Source organism: Geotrypetes seraphini, chromosome 15 (genome assembly GCF_902459505.1).
Source record: "Geotrypetes seraphini chromosome 15, aGeoSer1.1, whole genome shotgun sequence".
In the NCBI taxonomy this organism is placed as follows: Eukaryota; Metazoa; Chordata; class Amphibia; order Gymnophiona; family Dermophiidae; genus Geotrypetes; species Geotrypetes seraphini.
Window position 1 is genome coordinate 17,864,980 of NC_047098.1, and position 27,577 is coordinate 17,892,556.

Below are 27,577 nucleotides of genomic sequence, written 5' to 3' on the forward strand. Positions count from 1 at the left end.
GGCCCCAGAAATATTTTTTTCGGCCAATGCGGCCCAGGGAAGCCAAAAGGTTGGACACCCCTGCCTTAGGGTATAAGCTGCTCACATTGTTCCTACAGTTTTAAGGAAAATGTTACCTTTAAATTGTGTCGAATACATATTGCATCTGTGATGACATCGTAGATGTTTGGCTTTCATATCGTTACTATTTTCTCAGACTTTTTAGCTTTTTTAGCCAAAGCACTGGCCCATGTCAAGCCAGGAAAAATTAACAAAATGTTTTTTAGTCATCTCCACTGTTTTTCTTTTGTTTCTGCTGTTTGTGAAGCGTTTGGTCCTCTGTTTGAATCCTAAAGTCATATCAAGTGTTTTGTGGTATCTATAGGAGCCATAGGATAGTTCTACAGCAAGGAACATCCGTCCACTAGCAGGATAGTACACCTTCCACTTGCTGACAGACACCCATTTCCAGCTCTCATGTCCCATGCCTTGCTCTACTGAAATACTGTATTGGTTAAAACATTTGTAAAATGCATTAGAAAGTTCAAATGTTGGCATTCTCTTCAAATATATTTCAGCAAACGAGGTGAATGTCATAAACAGATTGATCAATGCCGCTAAGGAACTCAAGTCATTCAACGCCTATGGTTAGGGAATCAATGTTCTGGGCAAAATCTCACATTACCTCTAGAGACAAAAATTTGAATTTAATCTTTTATGAATATTGGATGTTTTCCATTAAAAAAGAGCAAGTTTCTATCCAAGAGAAAGCATCAATTTATTATTCTACTGTATATTCTATCTACTGATGAAGGTTAATGTTTATGGATATTCTCTTTCTCTATATATTCAAGTGTGGAACTCATTGCCTCCCCATTTGCGGATGGAACCCTCTCTTAAACAATTTAAAGCTAAACTCAAAACTTTCTTATTTGAAGATGCTTTCGGATAAAACTGTCCTTTTTAGGACTAAACAATTGCCAGTCTTTCCCTTCCTACTGTTTTTTCCCTTTAAATGTGCTTTATTTTAAATATTGTAGTTCTTCCCTTTTCCCTATTTGTGTGGAGTTTACTTTTCGGTCTTCAGTGATTTTTCGTTTGTGTAATTTTTAATGATTTCCCCTTTTTATTATTGCTGTACACCGCCTAGAAATTTGTATAAGTGGTATAACAAACTTTTTAATAAACTTGAAACTTGAAACTATACACACACACACACACTTTTTAAAGGTATTTTAAGGGGGGAAAAAATAAAAGATTACAGTAGTAGAAAAGAAGGCAGATAGCCTTTTTCTAATCTTCCCCTTTATTTTTAGAGATGGGAATTCTGATATTAAAGCTCAGGACTATGACAAAAAGGGAGGCTTAGGAAATATTGGAAAAAAAATCATTATAAAAATCTTTTTTCTTTTCAGCATTTCACACTTGTAATCATTTCCGTGCAAAATAAAATGCAGAAACAACATTAAAACTGAAAGGACTTAAAGCCACGGCCCATTTTGAACGATAGCATACTATAAAGAAGTTCAATCAGACTGTAGATGCATAGGGAAGGGAAAGAGATCTTGGATTTGGTTCACACCTTTTTTTAATAATAACGCAAGATGAGTTGCATTCAGGAACAGTAGGAATTTTTGCTCTCTCTGGAGAGCTTGCCATCGAAGTTTGTACCTGACATGCCAAAAATGACGAGGAGGCACAGTGAGATTTGAACCCTGGCTTCTCTGTTTTTCATCCCTCTGCTTTATTAGGCTGTTCCTAGAACAGGGTCTTCAGTTTCTACAGCTACAATCTTTTAGAAATGTTTATTTTTAGTTTGTGTAACATGTGGAGAGAATTCTCTTCGTTACGGAGTATGTTTTGTGAGTTCCTGAAGTTTTTTTTTTTTAAAAGATTCAGAACCAGATTATAAGCATTCAATATTTCACCTTGAAATGAGTTGTCCCGAGGGACCCAATGCCAGTCCTACATCAGGCCTTCAGTTCAAGAGACAAATAACTGGATTACACACAAGAACACAAAACAGTAGATAGTGTTTTTAAAATTTTTTATTTGTATTTACATACCACTTATAGCCTAAGTGGTTTACATTCAGGTACTCAAGTTTATCCCCTATCTGCCCTGGTGGGTTCACAGTCTATCTAATGTACCTGGGGCAATGGGTTGATTAAGTGAGTCGCCCAGGTTCACAAGGAGCAGCATGGGATTTGAACCCACAACCTCAGAGTGCTGAGGCTGTAGCTCTACCCACTGCACTACACAGTGGTAAGAGCAAGAAGGAAACACAGTTTTCTGTCAACCACAAGAACTGACATCTGTGGTGAACCATATGACCAATACTTCAACATTCATATTAAAAAAATTCATTAAATGCACTTCTTCATTCCCTCTATTCTGTGCAAAAACTGATGTGAATAAGGAACAAAAACCTATAAGCAGTAACTAGCACTAGCGAAGTTGTTACCCAACGTCCAGGCGCCCAGATGCTCATGTTTTTGCTAGATAGTATTGGAGACCACAAGGTAGACAACGGTTTCTCAGAACTCAGCTGGCAGGTCATGACTGAATCCTATCCTCGCTATATTCATGTCAACCCTCTCCTTAAATCAATTCACTGACGCGCTATCCACCTTCACATACAGTTCAAGCTCCTATTGCTGGCCTACAAGTATGTTCATTTTGCTGCCCCTCAATCTCTCTCCTCTCTTCTCTCTCCTTATACACCTCCCAGCTGTACCATTCTCCTCCACTGCCAATTCCAGACTTCGTTCCTTTCATCTAGCTGCCCCTATGCCTTAGACCTGATGGGCCATTTGGACTGAAGGGAACAGCCTAGCACTTTAAGCAGTGGACTGAGAACCACTGAAACTGAAAGGTTAAATCCTACTTCTCACACCAGCACTTCTTGTGACCTTGGCCAAATCCCTTAACCCACCACAACTTTAGGTCCAGAGGCTTAGACCAAGTCATCTTGAAATCTTGAAGCTTGTCTTCAGCTTGATTTTGGAAAGATGAGTAATTATATCCAAAATCCAAATTCTAAAAAACTATGAATACTAATCTTGAGATCTGGATGTCACTCTAAACTTATTCTAGCCTATTAGAGAATCGGCATCACCTTCAGTAATCTCTAGTCTAGGCTTGCGTTACTAACAGGTCCATTTCAGTGATTTTATCACCTTCAAAAATTCAGTTTACACATGTAGAAGCAAATTTAGAAAACCTCAGGGGTTCCATCAGTTCATCGAATTTATTATATCAATAAAGCAACAAGAGGGATGCAGTCTCTATTTGCTTCATGTCTGTCTAAAAGTAATGCACAGATGCATTGTGGGTTAAAGATAGGAAAGCCGGCTGGCTTTAGGAGTAAATTTGTAACACAGGGGCAAGCGGGACCTACAGCACAATTCACACATTCATGCAGCTTGACAAGAGATGAAGAAATAAAAAGCAATTTTCTTCCATTCTTCATGGTTTGATGGCCTCAGGTATACCAACCGCACAGATAATGGTTTAGAGTTAAATTCCCAGTATTTTTTTTTTTTGCCCTAGCCTTCTGCCTGGAGCCAGACAATTTTAATTTTCTTGAAAAATAAGAAAATATATATGGTTTTATAAATATAGCTTCACTTATATTATATATCTGGTTTATGTGATTATATATAGGAGGAGGAGTGTGTGGCGCAGTGGTTGAAGCTACAGCCTCCGCACCCTGGGGTTGTGAGTTCAAATCCCACGCTGCTCCTTGTGATCCTAGGCAAGTCACTTAATCCTCCATAGCCCCAGGTACGTTAGATAAAATTGTGAGCCCACCGGGACAGATAGGGAAAATTCTTGAGTATCTGATTGTAAAACCGCTTAGATAACCTTGATAGGTGGTATATAAAATCCTAATAAACTTGAAACTTGATATCTCTCTATATATAAAACCCTAAGCGCGCATGCGCTGTTGACAGATCATGATTCCTGATGCCGTGAGGTGTGCTTCTGTGCCAGTCCTCACGGCGCCTGCGCTAGCTGGAGGCGCATGCAGTGGCTGGAGACACGTGAGCGTGCAGCTCTTTCAATGGCGGTCGGCTTCAGGCGCATGCGGCTGTGTTTGGCAGTTTTGTCGGTCCCCTATTAGTTGCGCCTAGAGGACCGGCAGGAGGGTGGTGGATGCGGTGGTGGTTTCACAACGGCGGCGCCGGCAGTTTGTCCCCTGTTAGTAGCGGCAGGAGAGTGTCCGACAGAGGGCTCTGTTTTGAAGCTGTGGCTCTCATTGAACTGCCAGTTGGCCAGCTCCCTTGTCGGAGTTATTTTTCAGTTTACAGGTGCTGCGGTGGCTCCTCTCACGAGCCGTACCTGCATCAGAGAAGACTTCTGATGCAGGGGATCGTTAGAGGAGCCGCCCGGCACCTTTAAACGCAAAAATAACTCTGGCAAAGGAGCCGGCCAGATCGCGGGAAGTGTAGAGGAGATGGAGAAATCCTGCTGCTGCACAGGGAAATAGAGGGAGAGGGAATGCTGTGGCTGCTACACAGGGAAGTGGGGGGAGGGAAAAAATGCTGCTGCACAAGGACATGGAGAGAGAGGGAAATGTAGGGGGAGGAAATGCTGCTTCGGCTTCTGCACAGGGAAGTGGGGGGGGAGGGAAAAACTGCTGCTGCACAGGGAAATGGAGGGAGAGGGAATGCTGTGGCTGCTGCACAGGGAAGTAGGGAGGGAGACAGAAAGAAAGGAAGAAAGATACAGGGGCAGGGAGAGAGACAGAAAGACAGACAGACAAAGGGGGCCAGGGAGTGAGACAGACAGAAAGAAAGATAGCGGGAGGGAGAGAGACAGAAAGAAAGGCAGACATATATTCTAGCACCCGTTAATGTAACGGGCTTAAAGACTAGTATGTGTGTATATATATATATATATATATATATATATATATATATATATATATATATATGTGTGTGTGTGTATATGTATATATATATATATATATATATATATATATATGTGTGTGTGAGTATATAATAATAATCATATATAATAAAAGGCTAGAGCGCGCATGCGTCTCGAAAATTCGTGCGGTGTGGCACCGTGAGGTGTGCTTCTGTGGCAACATTCTAACCTCACGGTGCATGCGGGGGCTGAAGGCGCGCGACTGTGCTCTCTCCCTGTCCTCGGCGCGTCACCGCCCGCCCTCACTCACTGCTGCCTCTCACTCGCTGCCTGCCCGCATCCTCGCCGTGTCACCTCACTCGCTGCCGCCGCCGCTGATCCTCTTCAGAGCAGCCTGCGATCGTGGCCGGCTTTAAAGAACCTCGCAGGCCGCTCTCCAACCTCAGTAGCACGCTCCCTCTGACGCACGGGATCACGTCAGAGGGAACGTGCTACCGAGTTGGAGAGCAGCCTGCGAGGTTCGCTAAAGCCGGCCACCACGATCGCAGGCTGCTTTGAAGAGGAGCAGGCCAGAAGACGCCGGGATGGAGGGGAGGGTAAGAAGGGGATCAATACCGGGAGCCAGGGGGAGAGGGAAAGGGAAAGGGGGTTGCTTTGGGGGGAGGGGTGTGCTGGTGGGAGACAGAAGGGGCCATGGATAGGGAGAGGGAAAGGGGGCTGCTTTGGGGGGGAGGTGTGTCCTGGGGGCAACAGCTTTGCTCGTGGGGGGGGGGGGGGGGCGGGAGACAGAAGGATACAGACAGCGGCCAAGGAGAGAGAGATAAAGAAACACAGACAGACAGACAGCACCCGTTAATGTAACGGGCTTAAAATCTAGTAATAATAATAATAATTTTATTCTTATATACTGCCAAAGCCATAGAAGTTCGAGGCGGTTTACAGCAAGAAGCGCTGGACAATCAGCGAAGAGGTTACAGTCAAAGTCAGCGAAGAGGTTACAATCAAAGTCAGCAATACAATCTTACATAAAGAAGGAATATGAAAGCTGTGTATTTCATTAGGGATACTGGTTGAGTAAGCAGAGCTGAGAAGATTCTTAGTTAACAAATCGATTGAACAAGCTCGTTTTTACCTGTTTTCTAAAATTGAAATAGGATGATGAGAGCGCAAAAACGTTACTAAGCCAATCATTACTAAGCCCTCTACTAGAACTGGTTTCCCACGACGCGACCACTCCAGTTCTAGTAGAGGGATTATAGCCCTGATGAAACCCTTCCAGGGTGAAACATGTTGGTGACATAACCCTTTTGAATGGACCATTAGCTTCATATTTATATATTATATTATTTATTATTATATATTTTTATTATTATTATTATATTATTTATTATTATATATATTAGCTTCATATTTATAAAATTTGTAAGATTCATACATTCACAATACCTTAAATTCTAGTATGAGTGACCCGGTGAGGATTTAATGTATAAATCCAACCACTATGAAACATATTTGAGTGGCTGGTGGCATTTCTGAGGGTCTGAAAAATAACAAGTTTGGAGTGTTTAACACACTATATACATATTATGATCTGCTTAAATTTTAAGCAGAATACAAATGTTAAAAATTAAAAAATGAGTAAGTGCAATGCCAGCAGGGCGTTCGAGGGAGGGGGGGGGTGTAGGCACCCATGGAGGGCAACAGCATAGATCATCTTGGGGTTGAGAGGATAGCGCTGCTGGTGTTCATTGGGGGTTGGGGTGCAGGGGGTAGTGGCGGGCGGTGTATAACTACAGCGCTGATGGTCATTGGGGGTTAAAGGGAGGACAGCAGCCTCAGTGATCAGGTGGTGGCTCAAATATAAAGCGAGACCCCCATTTTTTGGCTCCAAAATCTCGGTTTATATTCTAGTATATACGGTAGCTACAAAGTATTGAAACCACTTAAGAAGGAAGTAAGCCAAATAAGGAACCCCCACTTTGAGATCTAAAGACACCAACCAGCCCAGGGGCATCCAAGTTTTTTCAACAATGTAGACAATACGAGTAAAGAATAATAAAGCATTCTAACTCACAAATATAGAGACATCGCTGACAGGGAACAAGTGGAAAAAAGCCAAAAGAAAATGGCCTACATAGGGATACATGATCAGAAATCCCTGTTGGGGGGGGGGGGGGAAGCACATGATTAATACTCGACAAAACCTGTGAATTTCTTCATATCCACCAAATAGCTCTGCAATGCTTCAAAATCACATGCCCTAGCTAACTAGGTGAAAATTAGTTTTGCTAAAACTGCATCCTGAGGTCAGGTGGCCACCTCTAGTCTAACAAAACAAAAGTAGATTTTAGATCCAAAAGGATCAATGAGAATCCACACCCTTGTTCAAAAACAACAGTAATGCCCTACAGTGTGCGCTCATTATTGTGGTCCTTCCTAAAACATGTCCAGTGAACAGAGTACCCACCACCTTCCGTCTGTTGAATATAGGATAAGCAAGCATGATTACGTGACTGAGGGAATGGAATGGAATGGAATGGAAGGTCCCTCCCCCCCACCCCCCCCCTAGATAAGACATACTGCATATCAGTGATTCCCAACCCTGTCCTGGAGGAACACCAGGCCAATCGGGTTTTCAGGCTAGCCCTAATGAATATGCATGAGAGAGATTTGCATATGATGGAAGTGATAGGCATGCAAATTTGCTTCATTCATATTCATTAGGGCTAGCCTGAAAACCCAATTGGCCTGGTGTTCCTCCAGGACAGGGTTGGGAACCACTGCTGTATATCATCAACTGCTGAACAGTATTCAGTGAACACTCTTCCCTTCAGGGAGTCAAGTCCAATTATTCTCAAGAGATCTAGTAGCGTTTGGGATGCAAATCTTGCCTATTTCTTGGGGGTCTTTTGGCCAATATACCTGCCAGGAAATAGCTGCGTTTTGCAAAAGGGTACAGCGCTCCTGTGAAAATGCAATTTAGGAGACGGCTGCATAACTCTCACATAAATGTCTTGACAGGGAAAATAACCGTGTTGAAATGTCTTCAGAATCTTTTAGCAGCCATCAAAAAGAGGGGTAAAATACCTTAGGCACTGCAGTATATACTAGACACTAAATCTATCTGCAAAATATTCAGTTTTTCCAAATTACTTTTCATAACAAGAATCATTAAGAATGTACACCACGGGCTGCTTGGAGAGAGCATAGACCTCTCTACTGCTATTAAACGACAGTGCATAAATAAATATAATCTTGTGTATCTAGATGAGATTCAATATTTAATTACTATGCATAAGAAGCCAAACTAGAGTCTGGGAAGGTCTGTTAGATCCCGCATATCTTCTAAACAACAATCACCACGATTAGCATTCTAGTTCAGAGTCCCAGCAATATCTGATTTGATGTTAAGCTGCTAATTACAGAGACTAATATTCATCTAGTGGAGTGTCAGAGTTGCAATTGGTAATAAAGTATGAGATGTGCAATTCTATGACAGGTAATTTTCAGCTTGGCTTGGACATAGAAAGGCGTGTGCGGAACAAAGAGAGTAGGTTGATCCTTGGAACGAGCTCCCAGGTGATCGAGGCAAACAGCATGCAAGAATTTAAGAGCAAATGGGATGCCCATGTGGGATCCCTTAGAGGGTTAAGCCAAGGGAACCTGTCACCAGGAGTGGGATCCCTAGGATAGTAGACTTGGGGGTGGGTCAGTAGAGTGGGTAGACCTGGTGAGCTATGGCCCTTATCTGCCGTCATCTTCTATGTTTCTATGATCCCACTACCTAATCTAATCTCCTTCTAATTCTATACACTTGTGTGTCCAAATTTGCAAGCGCACTTTACAGAAGTGTGACAATTGTGCACGTATGTAATTTAATAATTATTTTAGATGCCAATTGGTTATAATAGGTCTAAATTGATGCTAATTGCCACTAATAAGCAGTTTTGGACACATGCCTTAGTCACTATTCTATAAGTTGTGCAATTATAAGGAGGTGATGGCGGTGGCATGGCCATGGGGGTCGTGGTCAGGTCAGGGGCAAACCTAGTACTAATATCCGCAGATTATGCACCTAATTGCCTTCAATTAGACATAAAACAAAAAGGGAGACCCAATGATCCACAATAAAAACAATCCAAAGATAAAAACATACCGTGCATGTGGATGTTCTGAAAGATGATTTTAATTGCTCTTCACAATAAAAATACAAATAAAAGTCTGAATAAGTAATACACGTATGATTGTCCTGACGGACCTAACACAGTCTGTGTTTCGGTGAGACCACCTTTCTCAGGGGTCCGGATGATGTAGAGTACAAAGATATAAATAGAAACAAAACAATGTACGTGTCTTTGAGCATAAAAACTGAAAATGGCTTGAAACCAGCAGAGTGGCTAGTATTAAGATGTGTTATTTTACTGTTAACCTCGATGATTAATAACTAGCCTTACCTGCGTACATTCCGGTTCAGCAGGAACTTGTCTAACATTGTCTTGAATCCCTGGAAGGTGCTTTGCCCTGTAACAGCTTCCGGAAGAGCGTTCCAGATTTCTACCACTCTCTGGGTGAAGAACTTCCTTACGTTTGTACGGAATCTATCCCCTTTTAACTCTGTAGAGTGCCCTCTTGCTCTCTCTACCTTGGAGAGGGTGAACAACCTGTCCTTATCTACTAAGTCTATTCCCTTCATTATCTTGAATGTTTCGATCATGTCCCCTCTCAGTCTCCTCTTTTCAAGGGAGAAAAGGCCCAGTTTCTCTAATCGCTCACTGTACGGCAACTCCTCCAGCCCCTTAACCGTTTTAGTCGCTCTTCCCTGGACCCTTTTGAATGTCCTTCTTCATGTAAGGCCACCAATGCTTGACGCAATATTCCAGGTGGGGGCGTACCATGGCCTGGTACAGCGGCATGATAACCTTCTACGATCTGTGATCCCCTTTTTAATCATTCCTAGCATTCTGTTCGCCCTTTTCGCCACTGCCGCACATTGCATGTCTATATTTGGCTCATTTTTTTTATCACATATATCAGTGATTTTGATTTAACATAAGAACATAAGAAGCGCCATCTCCGGATCAGACCTTCGGTCCATCAAGTCCGGCGATCCGCACACGCGGAGGCCCTGCCAGGTATACACCTGGTTTATTTTACAGCCAACCATATCTTTATATGCCTCTCTCAAGGAGATATGCATCTAGTTTGCTTTTGAAGCATAGGACTGTCGATTCCGCAATAATCTCCCCTGGGAGAGTATTCCAGATGTCAACCACTCTCTGTGTGAAGCAGAACTTCCTGACATTAGTCCTGAACTTGTCCCCCCTTAGCTTCATTTCATGTCCTCTTGTCCGTGTCAAATTGGACAATGTAAATAATCTTCTCTGCTCTATTTTGTCGATTCCTTTCAGTATTTTGAAGGTCTCGATCATATCCCCACGCAGTCTCCTTTTCTCAAGGGAGAACAATCCCAGTGTTTTAAGTCGATCCTCATATACCAGTTTCTCCATACCCTACAGACATTTCTACAGACATTTCTCTTTTTTTTTTTTTCGTTAAGGCGAGAAGTTAACAAAGGCAAGCATTAAGATGTGTTATTTTACTGTTAACCTCGATGCTTAATAACTAGGTCTCACTGCATACAATAGCAGAGGTTAGTGATAAAATAACATTATCTTAATGGTAGTCCATGTTGATAACTAGGCCCCTAATCTTGATATCACAAATGCCACTCAATGAAAGCTTTGCTCTTGAAATTGCATAACCAGGATTGCCTTAAAATATAATCCATTTATGCAGCGGTTTGAGTCAATCCACCGCAGTGGCTTAGTAAAGGGGGGAGAGAGGGGGGGTCCACCCCAGGCGCCATCTTGCTCAGGGTGCCGGCACCGATCCTTCTCTCCCTGCCGTGTACCTGCCCCTTCCCTTCCCTCATATCTTTTTAAACTTTGGCGCGAGCAGCCAACAACTTGCTGCCGTGTTGGCTTCGGCGCCCTCTCTGTCATCGCTTCCGGGACCCACGCCTAGGAAGTGGCATCAGAGAAAGAGAGCCAAAGTGGATGCGGGCAGTAAGTTGGTGGCTGCTCGCACCAAAGTTAAGAAGGTATGGAGAAGGGGCATGTATGGCGGGGAAGGGGCGCCACCGCCCCAGGTACTGCTCGCCCTTGCTAGGCCACTGATCCACTGAACATAAACGGACGCAAAGCATGGAGTAGTTTTGCAGTGTGATCAGAGCAGGGAGTGAAGCCCCATGAATCCAGGGCTCGATACCGGGGGAAACTAATCTAGAAGCAGAGGAGCTGCGCTTTAAAATGGGTCCAGTTTCACATACGCAAGGCAAGGTTTGCTGTAAGTACTTTGGCAAGAGCCGTAATAATCAGGTACTCGGATCAAGTGGACAAACGTACTTCAGCCCCCAAAAAGGGAGCAGCTCCCAGTTCAGATCCAGCCCTGGGACCAAGAAACGAAACAGCAATTTTGGGAAAGCATTAGGACGCAGCACGTACCTTTTGTTCAGTCTCCAGGAAGCGTTTCAGGTCTTCAGGGTCCAAGTGATCCTTGTGGTTGCTATAGGTGAGCATTAGAAGGTAGAGATCTCGGCGTGTGGACATCATTTTGTAGAAGGTACAGAACTCATCGAACCCCAGTGTCCCTTGGTTATCATCTGTGTCTGCCTCCTGCACCAGAAAACAAATCCCTCTTTAAAAAGATGCATTTCACCACAATTCAATAAAAACAGAGGCCCAAAGCCAGGGAAGGGGGGGGGGGCGTGGTTTTCTCAACTCCAGTTGGTGGCTATTTGCTTTTTGGGGGGAAGGAGGTAAAGAATTAAAAATCCATTGGAGTAAGCGCTTCATATCAAAATCAGTTAAAAATAAAATAGACCTTTTATATTGTAGAATAAAGAGAAACATGTACACAGGGAGGATCCAATTTAAGTGTGCAACTGTAATTTTCAAAATTCTATATCAGGGCTGCCCAAGTCCAGTCCTCGAGATCTACTGACAGGCCAGGATTTCAGCAAATCCACAATGAATAGGCCTGAGAAAGATTTGCCTGCACTGCCTTCTTGGTATGCAAATCTCTCTCATGCATATTCATTGTGGATATGCTGAAAACCTGGCCTGCCAGTACATTTCGAGGACCGGACTTGGGCAGCCCTGTTCTATGATATTTTTCCTCCTTTACCCCCTCTTCTATGAAACCGCGCTAGCGTTTTTTAGCGCAGAGAGCTGCGCTGCTCCCGATGCTCGTTGAATTCTTAAGAGCGTTGGGAGCAGTGCGGGCCATTCATCTTGGTTCTCTGCGCTAAAATCCGCTAGCGCAGTTTCATGGAAGAGGGAGGTCAGTTTTTGTTAAGATTAACTCACAAGAAATCTCTAACTCTAGGAGCTCTCAGAAATTCAAACTTGGCTTTCCCACTGTTAGGAAAATAAAAACTGACCAATTTTTGTCGATCATTTTCTTTTTTATTTGTAAAAATTTGGAATGACCTTCCGTCTATAGTTAGAGCTATCTCTCACTTACCCATTTTTTGTAAAGCATTGAAGACTTATCTATTTCAGAAATTTACCAATGGCTCTTTAAATAATTAACCTTAAAAGATAAAAAAATTTTGGCATAAAAGATACAGTTTCTGCTTGTATATTTTATTAATATTTTGTTAACCGAGTCGAGCCCTTTTGAAGGGATGAATTGGTATATAAAATCAAAGATTAGAATGTGCTCCCATAGCCTGTTCTATAAATTTTCGTGCCTCAAGAAACATTTACTCTTTGGGAATAAAATTATGACTTGGTTACAAAAAAAAAAGTGACTCTCTTCAGACAGATGTGGTGTGGCATTTTATCATATCACTAGTTAGGAGATCAGCTGAGGAAAAAGCACATGCTGTGCTATATCTGAAGCCAAAGAAAGGCAGGCTGCCACTTAACCAGGAAGAAAGGGACAAACCAGCTGTGCTGCTGCTAAGCTCCTCTGGCCAGCTAAAAGACACACAGATGTGTTCAGCTGGAGACCATGTTGGACTATTGTGGAGTACTGAAAGTAGTCATTGGGTCCAAAGATAAAAGCACTCATTTGCTCTGAGGACACACTTGTCTATCCCAGCAACCCCTCTGCTTCAAGTCTTTAGATTTGCATGCAAAGTTCTCTCTGCTACATAAGATCCTGACCACTTTACAAATCAAGATGGAGTGCAGAAATAGAGACCACCATTCCTGTCTGTACGTGAAAGAATTAGCTTTCAGTCCCGTCTATACGTGAATGATTTCTTGACACAACCCGCAAAACTATCTTCTCGGTCCCTGCTCCCACTCTATGGAACGTCCTTCCGTCGGCCCTTACACTAGAAACATCTCTCGAAAAGTTCAAATCTAAACTAAAAACATTCCTCTTTAAAGACGCCTACACATTCCGATTTCTTTCATTTCAATAAGAGCCCAAACAGCTTCCATGCAGTCAGCATTACCGAATTGAAACGCTTCTTTTGAAGCAACCCCTACCCTAGTGTGTTAAGCCCTTCCCTCTCTTCCCCTCCCTTTTATGATTTTATTTTCTCATTGTATTTAATCTCTTACCTTTCCCACTTCTTCCCTTTGGTACCAGTAAGTCTGCATGTTTTGTCGCCCCCCTCTATTTTTATTTTAAAGTTTTATTTTAATAATATTTGATAATTGTAAATCATTTAGATATGTTTTGATAAACAGTATATCAAAGATTAAATAAACTTGGAAACTTAGATGAAGAACATTGCACATGAACTGGCAAATTCTATAAAGTCTGCCTAAAGTTAGGCACTTGCATCAGCACGCCTAGCAGACATAGGCGCCTAACTCAGGGCTCCTTTTATAAAGCCACAGTAGGGTTTCTACCATGGGCCAAGCAAGGTAAATTCTCCAGCGCTCATAGGAATTCTATGAGCGTCTGTGCCATTACCTTGCCAGCCAGTGGTAGAAACCTCTACCATAACTTTGTAAAGCCCAGCGTTAATAGGCCTAATCGGCACTGATAATTGGCACTTATATCATAACTGGCTTTAATTAGACTTAATTGAAAGTTAGGTGACTATACTTCTCCCTCCGTATTCACTGTGATAGGGGATTAACAGAGCTGCAAATACAGAAATTCCGCAAATAACTTTTTCATATGTTATGCGCTATTTTCTGTTAAAAACCATCGTGAATATGGTGAAACTGTGAATAATTTGGTGGGAGACCTGGCCTGTTCCTGAAGGAGAGGCAAAACACGGTGAAGAAAGTGCCGGGAATTGGTGATTTTCTCTGTAAACGCTTGGAATCAGCGATTTCTCTGTACAAGCTGATGTAATTTTTGGGGGGAGGGGGGGGAGGAGCCAGCAAGCTAAAAACTGTGAATAATAGAAACCGTGAATGCTGAAACCGCGAATACGGAGGGAGAAGTGTAACTCAAAAAGCACAATTCTAGAAAAAGCAGATGCCTAGTCCATGGCGCCCATCTAGGGACAGATCAAAGGTGTGTTTTTGAGCTATGCGCCTCTTTATGAATAAGATGCACGTAATTACATGAAGAAAAAGTTAGGTGCTAAGCGTGATTATATACAGTGCACCTAACTTTTATAATAATAATAATAATAACAGTTTATATACCACAAGGCTGTAAAGTTCTATGTGGTTTACAATAGTTAAAAATACAACAAACTGAATAAAACTAAAAAGGTAAAAGCTAATAACTATTAAACCCTAAAAAGATCTGATTATTGCATGATAAAATTCTAAAAATCAGCTACCTACGTACTTCATAAACAGATATGTTTTCAGATGTCTCCTAAATTCCCCATAAGTATCAGTAAGCAGAAACAATTGTTCTAGATCTTTGCCCCATAATGCTGCCCGATATGAAAAAAGATATTGATGATGTTTAAGTTTACATCCTCTGACCGGCGGAAAAACTAAATTCAGGTGTGAGCTTCTCTTATGGCTGTTGGTTGCAAAAGAGAAAAGCTCAGTTATATATTTAGGAGCAAAACCAAATAAAACCTTAAAACAAAAACAACCAAACTTAAACTTCACACGCGCCTCCATCGGCAACCAGTGCAGCACTCGATAGGAAGGTGTTACATGATCGTATTTCGTCAACCTGAACGCCGCATTTGGTACCATTCGCAATCTTTGCATATTCTTCTGAGAAATTGCTAAGTAGGCAATAGTGCAGTAATCAAGTTGAATTAATATAAGAGATTGTACCAGTTGGCGCTGATTTTTTTTATGTGGCCTATACAGAATTGGGCCCAAAATGCTTAAGTAAAGGGTCATGGATATGATATACCACCTTTCTGGACTTAAATGCAGGTACTTTTTCGGCCCCTAGAGGGCACACAATCTAAGTTGGAAAGTAAATGATTGTGCTAGAGATGTTACAGCTGCAAAAGTCCCCTCTACTGCTACCTGGGACATGTAGTCCTGTGCTTTGTTTTAGAGGTTTCTCTTTTGAGGAGAAAGATTTAAACTGTTTTTTGATGAAACACTAATACTTACTGGTTTTGTCAACATGTTGTCTTCTGAGACATGCCCACTTGGAGAGAATAAGCCACTCCTGGCTTTCTTTCTTGTTCCATTCCAAGAGAAAGCCAGGAGTGGCTTATTCTCTCCAAGCGGGCTTGGCTCAGAAGACTGCACAATGGAAAAACCCTTTTATTTTTAATATTCAGGTCACACAGCGTTGTTCAGTTTTGTTAAAATATCGGAATTAAACTCATTCTTCATCAAGTAAAAAAAATGTAGTGCACAGATACATGTGTACGATCTTGCATCGCAAAAAAGGAAAAATCCTAATAATGATCTAGATCTTTCCAAATACAAATATTTTCTTTTCTCTTTCACCTGCCTTCATTCTCCATCAATAGTAACTTTTGCTAGGGACTCACAGCCAGCCATAGCAGTTCCCCTGTGGATTCATTTGTATTCATGTTGGTTAACAGTATGAAAATCAATTTGTATTGGAAATTTCATGTCATAACTTGATTGTCCCATGCATTAATATCCAATCCTCTCCTAGCCTCTTTTCAATCCCCCAATTACCAACAGTAAGAAAATCTAATTTTATTTTCCCCATTTCCAATTCTGTCACATAAGCTTCTTATTCCATTAGAGTTTAGTCTTTGCCGTCAATACAAAGCCTTGTAGAATATTGTTTTAAGGTCACATTATACTACTGCACAGCTGCCTCCTGGCTACTGACTGCAGTAGATAGGCTGCTGTAGAGAATGACACGGTGACAAAATTCATCACCATTCCCGTCCCTGCGATAACCGCGGGAAACCATCTTCATGTCATTCTTTAAGGAGAGAGGGAAGAAGAGTATAATTGGGCACAACCACTGACCCGCAAGCTTTGCTTTGAAGAATGCTGGTGTAGAAGGACTGAAGTTGAAACAGACACTACAGAATGACAGTCTCTGGTATCCAGAGCAGATATTGTGATGTCATAATGCCTCATTCCACCAGTGCCTAAGAGCCAATCACATCAGTGATGTCACAATGGCTTCATTATCCTTGGCTCCCATAAGAATCAGAGTATGAATGGCCACAACCACTGACCCGCAAGCTTTGCTTTGAAGAATGCTGGTGTAGAAGGATTGAGATTGAAATAGACACTAGAAAATGACATGAGATTATTTCCCGCAGTTATCCGCGGGGACGGGAACGGTGATGAATTTTGTCACCGTGTCATTCTCTAGCTGTATACATATTAGTATGCAGTTAGTGGAGATATTCAAAAGGTGGTAAAATAATGCTCCCCCCCCCCCCCCGTGTTGGAAAGCGGAAATTGTGAAATCAGGATCTACAAATTGAAACCCTGCCTCCTCTACTCACACTGCATAACCTTGAACTGGTTGCTTAACAACTTTGTTCCCTATGACAGGGTGGACAGGAATATATGGGTCTCCCTTAAGCACACTCCCTCCCTCACCGGAGCACCTTAAGAGCCCTAGGCCTGTGAAGCTCAGCCAGGAGAGTGTGGTTCAGCCTGGGGCTAGGGAAAGACAGAGGCCCAGAAGAAGCAGCAGACCTCCAGAGTTCTTCTTTAAAACATGCATTTGAAGAACCACAGGGGTAGCTGTGAAGTAGGAAAAACTTTCCTATTTCAGACAGAGCGCACTATTTTATTTGCGATTGGACTCCAAGCTAACAGCTTGTGAGGTTTCTGTCTCAGAGGAGACATGATAGAGACTTATAAGATCATGAAGGGCATAGAGAGAGTATAGAGGGACAGAAAGAGAGAGAGAAAGAGAGAGAGAAAGGGAGACAGAGAGAAATAGAGAGAGATAAAGAGAGAGCGAGATAGAGAAAGATTGGAGAAACTGGGACTCTTTTCCCTGGAGAAGAGGAGACTCAGAGGGGATATGATAGAGACTTACAAGATCATGAAGGGCATAGAGAGAGTAGAGAGGGACAGATTCTTCAAACTTTCAAAAAATAAAAGAACAAGAGGACACTCGGAAAAGTTGAAAGGGGACAGATTCAAAACAAATGCTAGGAAGTTCTTCTTTACCCAATGTGTGGTGGACACCTGGAATGCGCTTCCAGAGGACGTAATAGGGCAGAGTACGGTACTGGGGTTTAAGAAAGGATTGGACAATTTCCTGCTGGAAAAGGGGATAGAGGGGTATAGATAGAGAATTACTGCACAGGTCCTGGACCTGTTGGGCCGCCGCGTGAGCGGACTGCTGGGCATGATGGACTTCAGGTCTGACCCAGTGGAGGCATTGCTTATGTTCTTATGTTCTGTATTGGGGTTTTTTTTTCCTTTTGAACCACACAATAAAAGTTTTTTCTTCATTTTAAACCACGACATGGCTGTGTTTGTGAAGACTCCTCACACTATGCTCCCTCATGCTTTCAAATATTTCCATTGTTAGTTAGTTAGTTTTTTTTTTCATTTATAACCCGCTTTTTACAAAGCAGCTCACAATAAAACACGCACAATAAATAAAACACAAACATGCATAATAGAAATCTAACTTTACCATCTCAGCAACCAGCGCTCGCATCATTGTATTGACTTTTAATATTTTATGTATGTAATTATCTGTAAACCGTTTTGGAAAAACAACGGTATAGAAATTTTAAAAATAAATAAATTGCAATAGTTAGTGCCCATATTTCATTGTGCAAAATAAATGTTCCTTCAGTAATTTCTTGAAATCATGCAAATTTCCCTGCTGTCGTAGATACTGTATGTTGGTCTTCAATTCCACTCTTGAGGACCTATACAGGAGAACATACTAGTTCTAGAGCTCACAAGCCTAAGATGTGTAACTGGAGAAATGGACAGGTCTACATGAGTAACTGAACGAAGTTTTGGTAATTGGGTATAAGGCAGAATGGAACCCAAACATGCCGGGGCCATACCAAACGCACACAAATAGATCATCACTAATAGTCTGTAGGGTATGTGGTCTTCCAGTTTTAGCCAATATAACGTAACTTTTTTTTTGTTTAAATTCTTTATTTTAATTTGTCATATTGCTAGGTTTACCAAAATCTAGGCCCCTCTTGATGAATTTTGCAAGGACTTGAATGTCAACCCCAATTAACTCCATTATGTTTATGACTTGAGAATTTGCAGCTTACTGTATTGTTTCATTTTACATTATTTGTATTTGTAAGATATTATGTATATGATATGTAAACCGCATAATTATATGCGGTATATAAATTTTTTAATAAATAAATATATGTTTATATTAGACCATGGACTCTTCTGGATCATGACACTTGTGTATGGTAAGAGCAGTATGCTGAACAGTGCAAAATAATGGGGAACATGACTTGTACCCAAACCCAATGGACATGACTGAAACAGAGTCATAGAGTGGCCGCGGCATTGCATAAGGGGGTGTCTTACCTTGAAACAACGGGAGCAAAACATGTTGGTAGAATGAACCCCCTGACCGACCTGGAACAAATCACTTTTGCACTCTACTTCTAAAAAATATTTACTATAATGGTGGAAATGTTTATATGACTAATAAATTACATATATGAAAAGGAAATATAAATGGATCGGTGACAATTTGATGTAAGACTCTCTAGTGCAGTGGTTCCCAACCCTGTCCTGGAGGACCACCAGGCCAATCGGGTTTCCAGGCTAGCCCTAATGAATATGCATGGAGCAGATTTGCATGCCTGTCACTTCTATTATATGCAAATCTCTCTCATGCATATTCATTAGGGCTAGCCGATTGGCCTGGTGGTCCTCCAGGACAGGGTTCGGAACCACTGCTCTAGTATGAATGAAACTTTGAACGTTTTTGAGATACATCACTGAGATCCAAGAAAACAAGAGAGTTATATTGAGTACTGTATGTTAATGACTTCGTTAAGTTGGCTATACTTAATGAAATAATACAAGTGCTTGCTGTTTTGTTAAACTTACTATCTCAATTTGACCCCAGAATTTCACACCAGTTCCACACAACCAGGATTTCAGAATAGGTTCTGATGCCAGTAGAAGAAACAAGTAGCACAAGAGTCAATTTTAGTGTCTGCTATCACACCAACCCTGTGCACATTTTACCAACTACTCTAAAATTGATTTATTAGTGTGATTGGCATTTAGATCTCAGGGGCACCACTGCCCTGAACTGCATATTTAACATCTAATGGAGGAGCAGCCTATTGGGAGAGCAGCCAGGTGAGATTCAGAGAAACCAGGGGGGTCAAATCCCACCGATGCCACTTGTGACCTTGGGCAAACCACATCATGCTCCATTGTCTCAGGTACTGACTTAGACCAATTCCTTTGGGAAGAGGGAATACCGGCTGAATCTGAATGTAATTCGCTTTGAACTAAATCCAACTAACTAAATAAAACGTACATAATTACAACCCTGTGTGCCCATTATACCATGCCAGCAGTTTGAAGAAGCTGGCAATGTGTTCCAGGAACTTTATGCCAGACCATATGTTCTAAAACACCAGATTGGATTGTTGAAAAATAACAATTCAAGGACAAATTAAACTGGAAAATTCAGGTCATCCATATAAATTTAGGGCTCCTTTTATAAAAGGCATGCTAGCGGTTTTAGTACACGCTTAGCGTGCGCTAAAATGCCATGCACCCTGTAATCCCCTTCGCTTCCAGGAAGTCATCCAGCCCCATTTTGAAACCCAGTATTGTACTCTGTCCTATTACCTCATTTGGAAGCATGTTCCAGGTGTCCACCGCTCTCTGAGTGAAGAAAAACTTCCTTGCATTTGTTTTGAATCTGTAACCTCTCAGTTTTTCTGAATGACCTCTTGTTTTTGTTGTCCCTGCTAGTCTGAAGAATCTGCCCCTCTCCACCTTCTCTATGCCTTTCATGATTTTATACGTCTGTATCATGTCTCCTCTCAGTCTCCGCTAAGACAATCTCAGGAAGTACAGATTAACAAATTATCCAGTTCTGATTTTATAAAAATTTATCAAATAGATGTGTTTTCCGAAGTTTTTCTAAAATGTATGTAAGACACAGCATTATAATAGCTGGCTAAATTCCTCGTCTCTAAATGCTGCCTGAAAAGTATCTTTTATAGTGACAATTCTGAAATATGTCGGAGTACGTTGTCAACGTTTAGACGTAGCAGAGAGAAGTTTCAAGTTTCAAGTTTTATTGGGATTTGTTATCTACGCAATATCATATATTTCAATGCATATAACAATTGTTTTTAAAATAACAATTAACAAATTGGGGAGGACAAAACAAGATCATATAGACAAATTTTGACATTCTATTACAAACTGGTACAAAAGGCAAAAGGGGTGAACTACAAATTTTTTAAGAAAAAAAAAATAAACATTTAAGGAAAAAAAAAAACACATATGGAGGGGTCATGGAAAACATATATGGTAGGATCTCAAATTCAAGATATAAAGTGAAATAAAGAGTATTTTGGCGACCTACACATAACACTCATTAAAAACTGGGATTTAATATTTATAGGTAATATTTTCTATATATTGAAAGCGTCCTTGAACAGAAAGCATTTCAGGGAACGCTTAAATTTTTCTAAAGAAGGTTCATTACGTATAAATAGTGGTAAATTGTTCCAGAGCTGAGGTGCTATGACCGAAAAAATGGTAGATCTCCTGGTCCCTATTATTTTTAAAGACGGAATACTTAATAGATGTTGTTGTGTTGATCTGAGAGTCCTAGATGAAGAATATGGTATCAAAAAACGGTCCAAAAATAAAGGCACATGTGATTGTTGAATTTTAAATGTTAAGAGTATGATTTTAAAAGTTATTCTGTGTGTGATTGGTAGCCAATGAGCAGTTTGTAAAAGTGGTGCAGGGCCACAGCAGGCAATGAATATGAATTGTTCTGGCCACTGGCAACACCTTGGAGGTATTATCAGCGTAGAGTGAAGTCTTTAAAGTGACTATGGGGCCAGGTTTCACTTTTGATGCTATAAGTAAGGGTTTTTTGTACAAAATCAATAATTCAACAATGTTACAAAAAAAAAAAAATTAAATTGGGGGTTTTGGAGCTTTTCAGTTTTTAGAATTCCAGATAAAGGATTTTGTACCTGTACTACTAATCATTTCTATGGTGCTACTAGACTTATGCAGCACTGTACACAAAACATGCAAGAGAGAGTTCCTGCCCGATAGAGCTTACAGTCTATTCATGATAGACAAATAGAACAAATAAAAGATTGGGTACTGAACAAGTGATTAGGGAGATCTTAGCCATAAGCAATGAGAGAGTGGCTAAGGGTTTTCGTAATGTTCTCAGAAAGGAGCCTACTACGAAAACTGTGGCGCAGTGGTTAAAAGCTACAGCCTCAGCAGCCTGAGGTTGTGGGTTCAAACCCACGCAGCTCCATGTGACCCTGTTAAGTCACTTAATCCCACAAAATACCTCTCTCAAAAACTTTAAAGATATTTTGAACAGAATCACTCAGGAGGTGTTGTTCTGCTCCGAGAAACTCTTAACTGCTTCATATGTTTTCATTAATTTTGAAAGGGGAAGAGCCCTATCAAAATTAATGAAGACATATGAAGTTAACATTACATTACATTAGTGATTTCTATTCCGCCATTACCTTGCGGTTCAAGGCGGATTACATATATGTCAGAGTTTCTCATAGCAGAACAACACTCCCGAGTGATTCTGTTCAAAATTTCTTTAAAGTTTTTGAGAAAGGTATTTCGTGAGATTATTTTGTTCTTTCTCAATCCTGTATATATTTGGGTGATACAAGTCACTTAATCCCCCAATTCATGTAGACCGTTGTGAGCTCCCCTGGGAGAATGGTATAGAAAATTGAATAAATAAATAAATAACTCTTTATCTACCCTTTCATTGCTTCATGCTTAGATTATTGCCGATGACGCCAAACTATGCAACATAGTAGGCAACAGCACAGTGCCCGACTGCATGACGCAGGACCTACTCTTACTGGAGCATTGGTCCTCAACTTGGCAACTAAGTTTTAATGCCCAAAAGCGTAAGGTCATGCACCTTGGCAGCAGAAATCCATGCAGAACTTACACCCTAAATGGTGAGACCTTAGCAAGAACTGCAGCAGAACGGGACTTGGGAGTGATCATTAGTGAAGACATGAAGACGGCCAATCAAGTGGAGAAAGCTTCATCCAAGGCTAGACAAACGATGGGTTGTATCCAAAGAAGTTTCATCAGCCGGAAGCCCGAAGTTATAATGCCGTTGTACAGATCCATGGTGAGACCTCATCTGGAATATTGTGTACAATTCTGGAGACCACATTATCAAAAAGATGTGCGGAGAATTGAGTCGGTTCAGAGAATGGCCACCAGGATGGTCTCAGGACTCAAGGATCTCCCGTATGAGGAACGGCTGGGTAAGTTGCAGCTGTACTCGCTCGAGGAACGTAGAGAGAGGGGAGACATGATCAAGACGTTCAAATATGTCACGGGCCGTATTGAGGTAGAAGAGGATATCTTTTTTCTTAAAGGACCTACGGCGACAAGAGGACATCCGTTGAAACTCAGAAGTGGGAGATTTCATAGTGACAGCAGGAGGTATTTCTTCACCGAAAGGGTGGTTGATCGCTGGAATAATTTTCCACAACAGGTAATTGAGGCCAGCAGTGTGCTGGATTTTAAGAGAAAATGGGATACGCATGTGGGATCACTTCAGGGAAGAAATTAGGGGGTGGGTCATTAGAGTGGGCAGACTAGATGGGCCGTAGCCCTTTTCTGCCGTCATCTTCTATGTTATAGAGAAAGAAAACACAGGTTTTAATAGGCATAACATCCACACCTTTAGTGTAGGTGTGATGGTACTTTATAAAGACCCATGGGCGCCTTTGAGTGATTATAGACTACGCTTAAAACAGACATTTTCCCATCCTATTTACCCAGGTGCCCTTTTATGAAATTACCCCTAACCCCTCTCCCCCTATCTATCAAACTCTCTCTAAGCCATAAAGGCCTGGATTCTCTATAGGGTGCCAATATCGGTGGCTGCCTAAAAAGCGGCAATCACACAATGGCACCCTGTAGACTGGGGTGTCCAACCTGCGGCCCAAGCGCCACATGCAGCCCCGTAAAGTATTTTGTGCAGCCCCGGTCGAGGGCGATGCAGTGTTTTCCTCTGCTGCCCCCGGGTGTTTACTGTCTTGCTGGCTCCCTCCTCTGTCATGGCTGCAGCGTTTGCGCAGCCCCAGAAAAAAATTTTTCGGCCTATGCGGCCCAGGGAAGGCAAAAGGTTGGACACCCCTGCTAGAGAATCGCATCTCTACAATAGATAAGACACCAGAAATGTAGGCCAGGGTTTTCCAGGCCTACATTTTTGGTGCCTATCTATGCCGTGAATTGCGCCAACGTAGGTGCTTTAGGCTGCCTAATGCCACTTCCGGATGGCGTCCATAGTGGCGTTCAGCAGCATAGTGCGCCTAGGCAGGCACAATTCTCGTGCGTATTATTTATGTGCGGTAGGCGCTTTAACGGAGCCATTTTAAATGGCATTTGTTACTTAGGTGTTGGTAGAGCTCCGTTTCTAGAATTTCTCCCCAAAGGTCTTAAATACAGGAGTGCTATTTGGTTTTCTGTCCTAGCTGAAGTTTCAGGGTGTCCATAATGAACAGGCTTATGCATTAGCATGCATCAGACTCATTATCACACCTTAAAAATGTACTGCATGCTGACCTATGAATTAATATGTGTTCAGTCAATTAGTGCAAGTCAAAAACTCTAATGTGACCTGAAAACGAACCATAACGTTGTCCTGTGTGCATTCCTAATTATGACAATACTGGAGGGAGAGATTTGTATACACTGGATGTCAGGTGAAAGCAAATCTCTCTCATACATATTCACCATTTCTCTCCTGAATGACTAGATTGGTTAGGTGCACCTCCAGAACTAAAGGGGGGCGGGGGGGGGGGGAGAACACTGCCCTCTTCATATTATTCATTTATGGGGTCTCTAGGTTTTCTAACAGTTACAGAAAACTCATTGAATCTGATTTTAACGTGCATTTTCCCCACTAATTTTATTCTTGTATTTAATATAGGCTGGTCTACAAAAAAAATCCCCAAAACCCCAACCTATACCTTTTCAGCAAACACAAGGAAAAGACCACAACGTGGAATTAAACTTCCAGTGCAGGAAAGAGCACAAAGCTAAAAGCACTTTTTGAAAATCACCCTATAGTACTTGGTTTTTCACACTGGCCTAGAAGTAAAGCTAAGCTTTATTTATTTTTTGTCCATTTACTTTAATGGAAATAAACAGAAATTTCAAACAAACAAAAAAGCACCCAGTAAGGCTATTCTTATGCTCTTATAGTTAAGCTCTGGAATGCATTGCCAGAGGATGTGGTGAGAGTGGGTAAAGTATCTGGTTTTAAAAAGGTTTGCACAAGTTTCTGGAGGAAAAGTCCATAGCCTGCTGTTAAGATAGACGTAGGGGAAGCCATTGATTGCCCTGGATCGGTGACGTGGAATGCTGCTACTATTTGGGTTTTTGTCAGACCCTTGTGACTTAGATTGGTCTCCGTGAAGACAGAATTCGGGGCTAGATGGACCACTTAAACTTGAGATCAGAATCAAATGTCGTTAAATTCAAATCTGACCTAAAAACCTTTCCTTATAAAGATGCTTTAATTGTATAGACTAAGATTATGACATCGGCTAACTTTATGCAAACCTGTACCCTGCTATGTCTTTTCCTGCCCCGTCCTTTATTTTTGAAACGATGTAACCTTTCCAGTTTCCCTCCGGTTTCCTGTGAATTCTCCTCCTCTATCTTAGAAGAGTTTGAGTTTGCCTCCCATGTAAGTACATTTTTTCTTCTAAACTACGTTTTAATGTAAACTACTTAGGTTATTATAAGCAGTATATCAAGCCCCGATAAACTTGAAACTGGTCTGACCCAGTAAGGCTGTTCTTATATGAGCCAATTATAGGACAGGTCAAGCCACTGTGACATCACTGATGAGGCTGACTCTTAGGCATCAGTGGATTGAGGCATTGTGACAATCTCAGCTCTAGAATGTTGCCACTCTTTGGGTTTTTGCCAATTACTTGTGACTTGGATTGGTTTCCGTGAAGACGGGATACTGGGCTAGATGGACCATTGGTCTCATCTAGTAAGGCTATTCTTATGTTCTAATTTTTGTTCCTCAGTTAGTGGACACCCACACCTAGAACTCCCAAGTCAGATAGCTGCTGGTGAAGCCAAGTACTGTGGACTAGAGAATGACACGGTGACAAAATTCATCACCGTTCCCGTCCCTGCGGATAACCACGGGAAATAATCCCATGTCATTTTCTAGTGTCTATTTCAACCTCGGTCCTTCTACACCAGCATTCTTCAAAGCAAAGCTTGTGGGTCAGTGGTTGTGGCCATTCATACTCTGATTCTTATGGGAGCCAAGGATAATGAAGCCATTGTGACATCACTGATGTGATTGGCTCTTAGGAACTGGTGGAATGAGGCATTATGACATCACAATATCTGCTCTGGATACCAGAGACTGTCATTCTGTAGTGTCTATCTCAACTTCAATCCTTCTACACCAGCATTCTTCAAAGCAAAGCTTGCAGGTCAGTGGTTGTGGCCATTCATACTCTGATTCTTCCCTCTTTCCTTAAAAAATGACATGAAGATGGTTTCCCGCTTGGACGGGAACGGTGATGAATTTTGTCACCGTGTCATTCTCTACTGTGGACTTAGAAGCTTTGTAGAATGCTATTGAAAACCTACACAAGGTTTGCTCCAGTTCTGCAACTATTTCATTAAACCTATCCGAGTTACAAAATCTGGAGGAAACTAAAGCTTGTACCCCAGAGAATGTTTTCAGGTTCCTTTCACAATGGGTACAGACACCACAGCCAAATTACAAGCAGGAGATGGAGAAAAACTGGCTGGCTTAACCACTTCTGGAGCGTCATAAGGTGGGATTCAACTCATGGTCTCTGTTTAAGCTTCTCTGACACAGGAGGTTTAAAATGAAGGACCTGGATAGGTGGTTTAAGTGAGCATTTATCTTGTGTTCAATTTTTCCCTTCGTTTGGAATAAAAAGAATCTGCCAATTCCTTAGAGTAAAAAGCTCCTCAAAGACTCTTGGCTCAGATGCTTCTTCTGATAATACTTTATCTGTATCCTTACAATATTTGTCAATATGGTCTCAAAAATCACTTGCACAAGAAAAATAAAATGAAATCAGAAAGGTTTATGCTGAGATGAATAGTAATTCGCAGAGGACATGCTGAGTTGACATGTAGGAGTCAATTTCATAGCTGTCTGTCTATATGAAAACCATGCCTATTTTGTAAAAGCAACACAGGTGTCTCTGTGCTTTGGTGGCCATTTTGGAAGCCCTGTTTGCATTTTAGATGTACATAATTCAGCATTTGGATGTGTACATCACAAATATATCTAAAATGTCATAAGAATAACCTTACTGGGTCAGACCAATGGTCCATCAAGCCCAGTAGCCCATTCTCGCAGTGGCCAAACCAGGCCAGTAGTACCTGGCCAAAACCCAAGGAATAGCAATATTCCATGCTACCGATACAGGGCAAGCAGTAGCTTGGCTTCCCCCTCATATCTTTCTCAATAACAGCCTATGGACTTTTCCTCCAGGAACTTGTTCAAACCTTTCATAAAACCAGCTACGCTATCCGCCTCTTGCCACATCCTCTGGCAACGCGTTCCAGAGCTTAACTATTCTCCGAGTGAAAAAAAATTTCTTCCTATTGGTTTTTAAAGTATTTCCTTGTAACTTCATTGAGTGTCCCCTAGTCTTTGTAATTTTTAACGGAGTGAAAAATCAATCCACTTGTACCCGTTCTACTCCACTCAGGATTTTGTAGACGTCAATCATATCTCCCCCTTTGCTGGCTCTTTTCCAAGCTGAAGAGCCCTAACCGTTTTAGTCTTTCCTCATACGAGAGGAGTTCCATTCCCTTTACAATCTTGGTCGCTCTTCTTTGAACTTTTTCTAGCGCCACTATATCTTTCTTGAGATAAGGAGACCTTAATTGAACGCAATACCCCAAATGAGGTCGCACCATGGAGCGATACAGGGGCATTATAACATTCTTAGGCTTGTTAACCATCCCATGTTAGAAAGTTGGGATATAGACATCCAAAACTCAAAAATATGCATACCACAAAGGGGTCTTTGTCTCAGCATGTTTTGGATGTAACTAGGGTAGGACTGAAAAATAAATATCTACTCCCAGTTTCAGAAGGGGAATGACAGCTTACA

General features: G+C 41.6%; 1 protein-coding gene across 7 annotated transcripts in view; it reads right to left on the reverse strand.

The window, feature by feature from the left end:
• Positions 1–27,577, reverse strand: part of PLCH2 (phospholipase C eta 2) — a 599,022-nt gene that overhangs the window by 152,530 nt on the left and 418,915 nt on the right. For all 7 annotated transcript variants that reach the window (XM_033921959.1, XM_033921954.1, XM_033921956.1 and 4 more), the window contains one exon: positions 11,358–11,528. In XM_033921959.1, the coding sequence (XP_033777850.1) occupies positions 11,358–11,528 (171 nt within the window). The remainder of the gene's footprint in view (positions 1–11,357; positions 11,529–27,577) is intronic.